This window comes from Podarcis bocagei (assembly GCF_964188305.1).
Source record: "Podarcis bocagei genome assembly, chromosome: 3".
NCBI classification, from domain to species: Eukaryota; Metazoa; Chordata; class Lepidosauria; order Squamata; family Lacertidae; genus Podarcis; species Podarcis bocagei.
In genome coordinates, this window is record NC_138127.1 from 81683010 (window position 1) to 81695174 (window position 12165).

The 12165-nt window shown below is 39.8% G+C and overlaps 1 protein-coding gene and 1 long non-coding RNA gene across 9 annotated transcripts in view; one reads left to right on the plus strand and one right to left on the minus strand.

Annotated features, from left to right (window-relative positions):
* GPATCH2 (G-patch domain containing 2) overlaps nucleotides 1-7079 on the plus strand; it is a 108138-nt gene extending 101059 nt beyond the window's left edge. For all 6 annotated transcript variants that reach the window (XM_081186052.1, XM_081186054.1, XM_081186053.1 and 3 more), the window contains one exon: nucleotides 5685-7079. In XM_081186052.1, the coding sequence (XP_081042178.1) occupies nucleotides 5685-5854 (170 nt within the window). In that variant the 3' untranslated portion in view covers nucleotides 5855-7079. The remainder of the gene's footprint in view (nucleotides 1-5684) is intronic.
* LOC308582719 overlaps nucleotides 1915-12165 on the minus strand; it is a 45218-nt gene continuing 34967 nt past the window's right edge. For all 3 annotated transcript variants that reach the window (XR_014005798.1, XR_014005799.1, XR_014005800.1), the window contains 2 exons: nucleotides 4562-4691; nucleotides 1915-3156 (listed from right to left, as the gene is read on the minus strand). This is a non-coding gene — a long non-coding RNA (uncharacterized lncRNA). The remainder of the gene's footprint in view (nucleotides 3157-4561; nucleotides 4692-12165) is intronic.

Genomic DNA, 12165 nt, shown 5'->3' on the forward strand with positions numbered 1-12165 from the left:
ATATAAACATTAGCTTTTTAAAAAAAGAATTATTCACACTGATTTATTTGCTCTAAGGGAACCCTTAGGAAAAAATCATGGATCAAGACGGCTTGTGGTTTCGAGAGCAGCACTGTTACAGCACATCTTTCCTGCTTCAAGCGGTTTCAGACCTTTACATTTTGCAGGCTGGTTTAGCAGCCACAAATAGAGAAGTGAAAGGAATACTCTGAATATTAAATGCCTTCAGAGAACAGGGGGAAAGGTGCACTAGGTTATAAAGCGAAGCAGCATGTATCTCCCTGTTTTCCATTGGCTGTTTATCCAACATCAATACAACACTTTAGGAGCCAAATTACTAAACAAGCTGCCAATTAGGCTTGCAGTCAGCTGGATAGATTAGTGGCTAAGAGAGGCAGATACAAGATTTTCATCTCTTGAGCCAATTACTCAAGTGAATTACCATCCACGGTGCTCCTTGGGAATTTAAGGTAGAAAAGACTCACTCTGCTGCGATAGTGAGATCCAGGATAGGGGGTCAGGGTTATCAGGCCACATAGTGTAAAAATTGCCCAAGCAAAAAAGAGATCCTTCTTGGAAAGGACTTAAAGGATTTAGGGCTGCCAGGAGTGCTGGAAAAGAAAATAATAGTTGTGGGGTGTCCTGCTGCAGCAAACTTGTTAAATTCACATGTGTTAATCTTATAAAAGGGAAGAGAGAACCAAGACAAAACAAAAATAAATCTTCAGTATGAAATAGTGCCTTCTTAGGAAATGATCAGACTGCTCCACTTTTACATGCAGATATTACTAAAAATGCAGGGTAAGGAATATTACATCGTGTCTAATCCAAAATCATTTAATTGGAACTATTTGGAGAGTCCTACGCACATACATTTCCATGTCATGTTTTATTTCTAAACCACTTACGTTTCATACCTGGTGATTCCAGGCCCAAAATTTAGTGCTGCAATGTTTAGGCTGCAGCCCTATGCATACTGAATAGCACCATTGAGCACAATGGGATTTACTTCTGAGTAGACATCCAAAGTATTGCTCTATGATGGTACAATCCTGTGCATATCTGCTCAGAAGTAAGTTTCACTGAGTTCAGTGAGACTGACTGTGAGGTAAGATTAAGAATAAGCTGGTTTTGAAGAGAATGACTAAAAATGCTCCTAGTTAATTGGAAATAGTTTATTTTAGAGTGGTAATTTATTATTAATACTTTTAGTACTTAATATTTTTAAGTACTTCAAAAAGTGTAGATTTCAATTGTCATATGAGAACAGACAATCTCTTTTCTCTCTCAACACAGGAGGGAACACTTTTCTAATATGCCTGCTATGACACATACAGACATCATCTAAAAAGAGAATATTTTTCTTCTACAACTAATTGCTTCATTCATGTATCATTTTATTCAGATTTAATGCATTCAGTGATTTAAAATAAATGAATGCATGATATTAATCAAACAAGAGTTCGTACATCAATAGATAGAACTCCCCCACAAAAAAATAGGTTAAAAATAGAATGTACAGGTCAACCACAGATAAAACTTTCACCACTAAGCATCTGCATAAATAAAGAGATCTGATTTCCCCCCCCCCCCAAAAGACGCTCTAGTCTCAATCAGTATTTGTGGTCCATGAGAATGGCATTTTGCCCATGTCTCTGTATCTTAAACGTATTCTGTGTGGCATTTTTTTCTAAGTAGTGTGCTTCTCGATTTCTGTTAACATGGCTGCTGTGTTTTGGCTTATCAAAAGCAGCACATTCCAACAGAGTTCACTGGGACTTACATCTTGGTCAGTATACCTGGATTTGCAACATTAAACTCGTGTTAAAGGGGAAGTGACATCAGTTTTCTTATGAGCCTGAACAGGAAATAATGTGTTTCAGTCACAGTGCTAGCAATTAATGTTCACAGAGATTAAGCAAGAAATTGTTTATTTAATCAAGGCCACTTCTGGTATTGTTTTTGGTTTTTTAAAAAAAACCCTCTATAAAAATAAAGTTCAAAAGGTACCAAAGCAAAAGCTGCAAGACGTGCATGTTAAAATATAGGCAAAGTTTCTGCGGTTCTTTTGTGTTTTGAGAGCCCTACTGAAATTCTTAAGCAAATGTAAAACCTGAACTTCGGCAAGCTGTTGTATCCCAAAATGATTAAACAGATGTGAAGCCTGCAGCAGCATTAGACCTCTGATCTGATTTTTAGCTTACAGATGGAATTAAATTAATTCATGGCAATCCCTGTAAAATCAAGGGTATGGCACTGAATGCTAGTGCTCTGCTTAACCAGAATGTACCTGTTCCAACAGCTGTTGAGAAAAATTACATGGCTTAATTTTCATAGAAATCTACCTTTAATGACATCATAAATATTATTTTGAAATAAAAATTTAATTGCAAGCTTTGTTTTTTCTCTCTCTTTTTTTTTCCAAAGGAGTGCCTTGATTTACTATATACAAACTTTATTGCCCTTTTTCTTTTATGGGCTTTATATTAAGTCTCTAAAACATTTACATGCATAAGGAGTATCTCCAGGAATTGTGAAAATATGCACTGGTAGAACTACAAGACTGTACATTTTGGCTTACTGTGATTTCCCGGGAAATTCTGAAGCTTTTGCTCTACCAATGAAAGTCACTGGCCAAGAAAGTGTGTTCCGTTTACTGTGTTTGTGGCAACAACTGCAGTGAGCTGCCCACTGACACAGTTTGTTCTGGTAGCAATCAGACATTGCAGTCCTTAAACAGCAGAAAAAGCTTTGTGCCACTGGTGCAGCAGCCTATTATTAATGAGCAGTATTAACTCTGGTCTTGCAGAGATTGACACGAAGTCTTTCCTGCTGAAACAGTTGGAGATTCTCTGCCTTTCTCAGGCTGTTTGCATAGCTACTTTTCTTATAGATGGAGAAAAAACCCTGCTACTGTATTTATAATCCTCAACATGGTTAGAAAGTTGCCCCCAGTTGTTTCTGGGGCCACTTGCTAGAAACAGCCCCTTGGGAAGTTAATTCTTTTAATTGTGATGTTCCAAGTAGTTGCTTTAATTAGTCGATAAATATAAAGTACAGTAAAAGTAGTTTTTAGTTCCTTGCCTTTCAGCCAATGAGCACCAATAAATTTTGCATGTGGTTGTTCTCTCTCTGTTTTAGGTGACACAGGAAAAACTGCAAGAAATAAGGTTACAGTAATTGTTGCCTCAAATAGAAGGCAATGTTCAAAATAAGCCAATTAGAATGCCTGCAATTTGCTAAATCACTACAGAAAGCCATTCTCAAATTGAGGCTTCAGAGTTTTCCACAAACAATGAAATATTGCATACAGCTTGCCTTTTTTTTAAAAAAGCAAACTTTAAAAGGCCTAGTGCAGATGCAATTCTGTCCCATCACCAGAGCATAGTCTGGTGATTAGGAACAACACACCAAGTACCATGTGCTTCTCCAAGTCCCTTCTCTCACTTAAACATTTGTCTCCTTCCTTTTAAATGTTGACATGGCATTATGTCCAAACTGCACTGATATTTTTTGGTAACCATTGTGTCAAACCATAGTTTGCAAACTTGTTTGTGACCATCAAAATGACAAAATGATCGGGTGCTAACAATTATTTGGTGCCATCAGACATAGTGCACTGACCAAAACTGAAGTGGGAATGTCCACATGAGCGAAGTGGAGCACATGATCCCATGTGATGCTCCCAAACACCAAACAGCGAATACCAAACAATAAGGTAGCATTCCATCTGCACTTGTGCTACAAGTGGTGGTAAATTAACTAGTTTTCTTATCCTTTAGTAAGTATGCAATGACAGCAGACTTTGATCCACTGAAAAGTGCTTTTGAACTGAAGTTGGCCTCTGTCAGTCTCAAGAGACAATGGAAGACTGCACCTTTGGGGTTAAAGTCAAAGCGTTGGAGAGTTGCAGCGCCTGCCTTTAAACACGTTATCATTAAAAACATTGAATGATACCCAGTGTTGCACAAGTTTCCTCTCCTGCCTTTTGTCCCCACCCTCGCTCACAAATATGTCCCAACCCTCCAAAGCAGATGTAATGAGAGTGGGGGCTGCAGGATATAGGAGAGGAAGAGAAAAGCCTGTTGAAGGAGCAGAACTTGGCTTTCCCAGTGGACGCACACAATTGGATACCTCCCACCAACCTGTTTCCTTTCTGTAACCCTTTGCACTGTGACGTACGCTTTTATATCCCTAGCATATCCCATTTTGTGTTTAAAACAATTGTGTAAGGAAGGTTATGCTGAGAGGGTGGGTGGCTTGTTGAAAACCATTCAGTGAGCTCTAATAGCTGAGGCTAGGGTTAAAGCAAGTGCGAATCCACATAAAAATCCAGCACTTGATCAGGTGGGCTTGCAGTACAGTAGGAGCAACAGTAAGTAGTCTTGGCATGCAATTAGCAAAGCTGCTTTTTGGCTTGTATATTTATAGGTGCTGAATGGAACAAAATGCATGGAGTTTCAAATTCTGATAATTATATCCTATGTTGAGGAGGAAATTTTCATTATATTGTATATTAAAGTACTTAAGTATCAGTTAAAAACAAAACTCTTCCAATTACCTGTCAGTCACAGAAAATTGCGTACTTTCCACTGAGGGGCTGGCATCAAGAATAGTAACACCACTATATAAAGTTGCACATTTTGAAGAACAGGGTGTTCAGCTCTCTATTCCTTATAGAATGCTGGTTTCTGTTAATGTTAAAAAGAGCAATTATAAGACTTTCACTTTTCCAGACCCTTGTTTTAACTCTCTTGTATTCATTGTTATACATTTGTATCCAACTTTCAGCGAAGAGAGACCCACAACAGCTTTGTTAAGCTGAGCTTGTTAGGCTTCCTCACCTATTTCCATTCTGCCCAGGACCAGCCCAGGGCAATTTGCTGCCTGAGGCACAGGACAAGATGCCAGCAACCCACTTTTCTTATGCAGGAGCCGAGCGGACTGGCATTTGCACCTTATTTCAAATCAGGCAAAAAGGACAGTGTCCTCAATCGCACCTGAGGGTATCTTAGAAGATTCAGGACAGGACATGTGGCACATGCACAGCTCTGTCCTCCAACACCTCAGCACAACTCACAGAAAGTGGGAAAGGACAAAAAGAGAGAACCCTAATCCCAATATCTACACGGCAGTCTGACTCCAGTGCCACCGTGAGCTGGGTTCTCTCATGTGCCACCATAGCCACAGACGGGTGTGACACAGGCTGAAGTAGCTGGTAGTTAGCATAGATTAGATTTTTATGACTGTGGCCTCTCCAATAGTATCACCACATAATACTTAATATTATATAGACTGCAAAGATTTTAGTGACAAATGTGCAGTTTAAGGGAGCTGAGCAATACTTTAACATTGATTAATGCAACCAGGTTCCCCTGTTTTTATTTCTATGGTTCTTGCCACCTTTGAGTCATGTTGGAATGTAATTTCCAACACACGTTATTATGCATGGTGTTAAGCATTTATATAATTCTTCTTTTTTTCTCTTTCAAATAAAGGAAATTAGCCTATAACATTCTCAGATCAACATGCAACCTTGAGGTCGATGTGCACAAAGACATCCTGTTCTAGCAACCTATTAGATAAATTAGGAGAATAAGAAGGTTTAAGGCTTACGAGGAGATTATCCTGCTCTTCTGCATATGGCCATCCTGATTAATGCTGTGTATTTCTTTTAATCTCAGGGTTTGTAGGTGAAAATGCTCAACCGATCTCAGATAGCAACATTGGCAATAGGATGCTCCAAAGTATGGGCTGGACACCTGGCACAGGCCTTGGACCAGAAGGCAAAGGGATAGCCGAACCAATCCGAGCAATCCAGAGGCCAAAAGGACTTGGACTTGGATTCAGCTAACCGAAAGGCACTCCAGCTGCTGTTCAGACAAGACGACGACCAACCTTTCAACTTTGAAATAACTCAGAAACATCCGGTGATTCTTACCGTCACTTTTGAATACAGAAGCCTCAATGTTTTCTATTAAAAGCTGCAAGGGACCAGCCATTAGGGCAGTCCTGATGTTTGAACCCTAACTCTGTAATGGTGCTAATCTTTTTAATTGTACTTTTTTATTTTCTGTGGTCTTGACCATTTATATTCTCAAAATTTCCAAGAACTGATTGGATTCATCTGCCCCCCCCCAATCCCTTTAAAGACTTGCCAACTGCACAGGTGCTCCTGAGTTTTTCTTTCTCAACCCTTTCATAGAACAGGCCACTTTTGCTCGTTTCAATTATAATGGAAAGCTGCTGTGTTACTTAATAAGATGGTGCAGATGCAGTATAGTATTAGACATTGCTGCATATCTCCCTTCCATTCCAAAAAGGTCTTGGTAGATTGTTCATCAAGGCAGCATAGATGCGGAGCTGCTTTAACAGCACTCTAGTGAGGAAAGAAGGAGTGACAGAGTTCACCTTTCTAAAAGATTGCATCTCTGCCTCAGTGGCAGCCAGATACAGCCTTCATGCGCAGAGCTGCTCATGACTCTGCCTCATTTCAGGCCAGTTTAATTTTATATCTAATTTGATAAACAATATTTGTAGATGAGCCAACATAAAGCACATCTTGCTTCCCAGCATGCAATTTTGCATGACAAACGCATGACAAAACAGCAAGCTTTATTATTCCAGGAGTTGCCGCATGTAACTCCACCCTCCTCTCTCTCACCCTAATACACACACCTTTTGAGTACAATTTTAATTGGTTGTTGCATCTTAGGTGGTGTTATTTTAAAAGCAAAGTTTTTAAACCAATTGTACTGCTGTCATTTATCCAATCACTGTGAATGTGTATCCCGACCCGTTGTTAGCTAAGTGGATTTAAAATGGGACATTGGAGTCTCTGAATTATAGTTATAATTTGGGAGATATTTCTTAACTGGAAAGAAACAAAACATGGTGGTGACAAAGGTGGGCCAGGGTGGAGGCTTCTCAGGCACATATTCTTGAAAGAAGGTGAAAGGATTTGAAACAGTCTAACAGGAAGTGCTTTAATTTTATCAACAGCCATAATTTCACACTTAATATTTTGGCTTGCTTTTGTGCTGACACCAATCTCATTAAAGAGTCCTTCTATCACTGGACTGGAGGTTTATTTCAATGACTGTGTTAGCTTGGCTTAATCATACCTGTACCCTAAAGTAATCACTTCAGAATTCATATACGGCTGCCAGCATAAGGCTGTATTCAGATGTCACACTTCCCACCACCTGCTATCATTGGCATAATAACATTCCCTACCAGACACAATGGGTGAGATCCAGAGAACTGCAAGCAGAGTTCCACTTACACCATTGGGTTTTCCTGCTCCTCCATTCCCATTGCCACTCAAAGGATCTTCCAGAATGGGATGTGCCGGGGTGGGGTGGGGGGGCGGAGGAGAAAATCAGCAGAGATAACACCAGCTTTTGTGACTGAAAAAAACAGGTACTCTTAAATAATAAAATCCAGTTTCTGAATTCTGCTTTTTTTTTGCCATGCTCAAAACATAAGGAATAGGGGAATACTCAATTCTCAATGGCTTCAAGTAAGTAACAAACTGTAACCTGGAAACTGCCATTGCCTGGGCACTGTAGTATCAGTAATATATTAGCTGCTACTGCATTGCACCTGGTCATCATATGAATGGGCAATTAACTGGTTTTCAGTAGAAATGAAGGGAAGGGAGGAAGCAGTTATGGCAAGGGTTACGATGAGGCAGTGGCCAAAGACAAAGGTCCCAAGTAACTAAGAGGAAGAAGCAGGAGTTAAGGGAAAATATATAGGATTCAGGTGACAGTATTTGTTTGCTAAGGTCGGAATTATCTATTCTGATTGGTTGCTCAGTGTCTCAGGCAAAGACTTTTGTCATCAACTGCTCTTTGATTGAATTCAGGTTGGGAACCCCGGGCATGAACCAAATTTCATCCAACTCCCTGGTCCCCTTCCGACGATCAGCTGCTCAGTGAGGTGAGAAAGGCTTTGATGTTCAGGTCCTTCCCCTTTTCTGTTCTTTGCAAATATGCAAAAAGTATGCAAAAATGCATAGGATTTTGAGAGTGCAAATACATTTTGAAGCTTGAGACTTCAAATAGCTGAAAAGAAGGAATTATTGTTCAGCTATTTATTGAACCTTGTTTGCGTTCTTCTGGTATTACTGAGTTTTGCCTTCTGCACAGGCAAAATAAAGAAAGGGAGTTGGAGAGCTTTTTATAAATATGTATATTTATTTTTTAAAGTTATGTGAATAAAATGGAAGGTAAATATGAGTGCAGTTATTAAGAAATAAATCGCTCTGAGTGGGTGTCTGGCTCTGTCTGCTACCGGAATATGGCCTTTGCCACAGTAATTCATAAAGTGAATTCTGTAACATGGTGATCCTACTATAAAAATGTCCCTAGAGTGTGCTACAATTTGTAGCTTCCCTCCCAAACAAACTGTGCTTCCTTTTGCAATGTGATTTTAGGTAAGTAGATCTAGGGATCAACCATTGCAGTGTAACTGAGGAAAGGAGGGTGGTTTAGAGATTTAGTCATAAAACTTCAAGAATTATGAGCTGGGTTGTAATTTAGATTTTAGAATAATTTATTGCAAGGCAAATACCTACCTTTGATTCAAAGCTGCAATGCTCAGTGTTAAAATGCTAGCATAGGTATTTTTGATGCTTCCACATGGAAGAGTTAAGCAGGCGTTTTCTCTTTGGTCGAGTAATAATAAATTGACATCCTCTGGAGCCTTGGTGGCTGATGGGTAATAATTTAGGCATATAGTAGACTTGATTAATTTGTTATCCAAGTAATACTAGACTACTGTACATACATGCAGCTTTAATGAAAGTACTGTATGTGTATTTAATATATAATCAACCTGACTTTTTTTGTGCGCATGTAGCACTATATCTTCACTTTGTGATTAAAATGAAAAACTATAGGCATACAAATATGTTCTGCTGTAGAGGGATCATTGTGTAATAAGCTTGTTTTCTACCATTTGCCCTTCCATTTTGCCTTTTAAAATTCAGTATGCGTTTTTTATTTAAAAAAACCTGAAGCTGAATTAGCAGAAAGTGACTCGACATCCACACTGAAATTAAAGTTTCAAAACTGTGACCAGCCAGAACAGAACATTATAAATTCTACTGGGGGGGGGGCACAAAACAAAATGCCTTAAATGTTAAAGGGTAAAGAGGTATAGTCAACATATAGGGGTGGATCTACACAAAGGGGGGAATGCTATAAGACACAAATCAAATCATTATAACAAAAGGGGGAAATCGCATAGAAAGGTTTTGTGCTCTATAGCACCATCTGGTGCTGCATGTTTATAACACATTTAAAATGCTGTTTTTGACCAATGTAGCTGAATCAGAAGTGGGTCTCCAGGTGGCTTAGAAAAAGTTAAAATCCACATTACATTTTAGGGTTATAACCACCAGTAGCCAATGTTTTAGTTTATGCCAGCACTTCCCAAACTTGTTTTTCACGAAACACTTGAAAAGTGCTGAGGCTCATGGCGGGCCACTTAACAATTTCTCTGCCTCTCATAGCAATTCTAATATGTTATGCTAGTTGCTGCATCATTTTAATTGCATTTTTATAGCTTCTTTTACTTCTATTGTACGTATTTACTGCATTGCAATTCGAATTCCATAGAATTAAAATTATAAATGTTCTTCACAGACATGCCACAGGCCACCAGTTTGGAAACCCCTGATTTATGTTATTCCTCTGAGAATCGTGGTGAAGACTGGGGTGTGCAACTAAAACCTTGCCTGCGCATTATTTTTACCCCATGAGAGAATGCTTGAAGCATCCTCTGTGTCGCCATAATGTTCAGTACCACATGCTTCTTCCGTGTGGGAGTTTTCATGCCAGCAATATGACCTATTTCTGGTGGTGGTTGGGCACCCTTCAATGACTGATTCAAGTGCATCCGCATGATAATAAGGATGCATTAACTAGTCCCAAGAATCTCACTAGTTTTCTCACCTAGAGTTCCTGTCATTTAAAAATACTCCCATGCAGAGTTCCTACAATTTGAAAAAGGTTGCAGCATTTGGCAATTGGTCATTCATTTCTTTATCCACTGACTTATTTCAAATAGATGGAATCTGACTATAGTTTTTGTTGTTATATTAATCCATCCAATAACATTGATTGCATTCTAAGAAATTTTTGATCTGTTAGAATCACACAAGTTGCCTTAGGGGTAAGAAAGAGTCTTTTTCAAAGAAAAAACCCCCAAGTCATTAGGTATTAAATACTCATTGATTTAACAGGTTTGCCATAATATATATTCAACTGACGAGTGGACCATGAAGGCTCCTTCTGGAGGTCTCCTACTAAGCACAGACTCATTACTTTACACACCTGACATTTTAAGTAGATCCAGATTTCTCTCCAGCGAGTCAGTCCCATTAACTGTCAGTGTGATGATCTACTATTGCCACTTTTGGTTTTATCTGTACATTAGAGTTGTCTCCTGTCTTTGAATTGTCAGACAGCATAAATCATCCCCCTGATTCAGACATCGCCGCATTTGCAGCGGAACAATGAGACTCGATTCCTTGTCAACTTTTTCAGGGAAATGTTTGTGTTTCGTTGTAGTTGGAACAAATGTAGGTGCATTTTTGCCTGTGCATTCTGGTTAGAAAACTGTAGCTGTGGATATAAGAAGGAATCACACTGATCTCTTCCCTCCTACATTCAACCCTTGCCTAAATCAACAGGTGAGCCATTTCTAAACTGTTTTCCTGTTTCTCATCTTAGGCTATGTCGTAAGAGCAGCAACTCACCAAGAGGCTAATCATGAGCCACATTAATACATAGTAAATGAAAACTGGCAGGATCTCTGAAAGCATAAGTAATTCTTAATGAGTAATTCTGAGTAATTCTTAATGAGTGCTACAGTTGGCTTATAGGGCAAAGGTAACACAGAACCAATACACCAACATTCTCCCCAGTGCTTTTTTTCTGGGGAGGGGACGCAGGGGTATGTATACCCCTAAACATTTTGTGAATCTAAGTTTGGCCTCATTGAGGGGCAGTATTTCAATATGAGTAGGAAAATGAGTGTACCCCTAAACATTTTTTTAAGAAAAAAGCACTGATTCCCCCTATTTCATTCTGGTTATTAACTACTAAGGCAGGCACCCCCAACCCGCAGCTCTCCAGATGTTTTGGTCTACAACTCCCTTGATCCCTAGCTAAAAGGACCAGTGGTCAGGGATGATGGGAATTGTAGTCCAAAACATCTGGAGGGCCGAAGGTTGGGGATGCCTGTACTAGGGGATATTTCTCTATCATTCCCATCTTGGTTAACTTTCTATTATTAATCATGTGACTACCCAAGCTGAGCTCTGACTTGACAGATAGGCAGCGCTGCCATAGTACACAGGGTAGCTTACAAGAATAGCCTTCAGTTCTTTATAAGTTTGACAAGAGCTGGGCTGGTGTCAAAGGCTGATTGCTTTACTGTGGATTGTCATGGTTAACCATGAGTTGCTTGGTAGTAGTCTGTGGAGCCATATGCTCCAGCCCCTTACACCAGGAGTAGCCAATGTGGTGTCCTCCAGTTGTTGTCGGACTGCAACTCCCACAAGCCTCAAGCTAACATGGTCATTGGTCAAGGATGGTGGTCATTCTACTCCAACACTTGGCTGCCCACCTTTGCCCAACACCCCTTAAAAGCAGGGATGGGTAACCTGTAGCCCTCCAGTTTTCGCTTGAATCCATTTCCTCTCAGTTCCAGCCAGAGTGGCCAGTGATTAGGGATGGCCAGTGGGAGATGTAGTCCGACAACACTGGGAGGGACAGTTTTCCCATATCTGTGAAATACCCGCACTGTACCTAAGTGATAACACATCGGCGGCAGCATTAGGCACATTAACTTCCCACTTAACTCAGAATGAGAACCAGAGTGAAATTCTGATTTCAGTCCAAATGGAGCAAGACCTTTACAGCTGTGCTGGCTTTTGTCAGGCAGGGCTTTGCTTCCAGCTGCACAATGTTCTAATTTTTAATTGCAAAACGAACATGCAGACATCACACATAGATGTTATACACCATTACATTTTTATCTTCCCTTCCTCCACTGAGAGCTCAGAGAAACATACAAAGTTATCCCTGTGAAGTTATCCCATAACCCTGTGAAGTAGAATTTTTTTCAGGGGGGGGGGGGCAGGCATTAGGG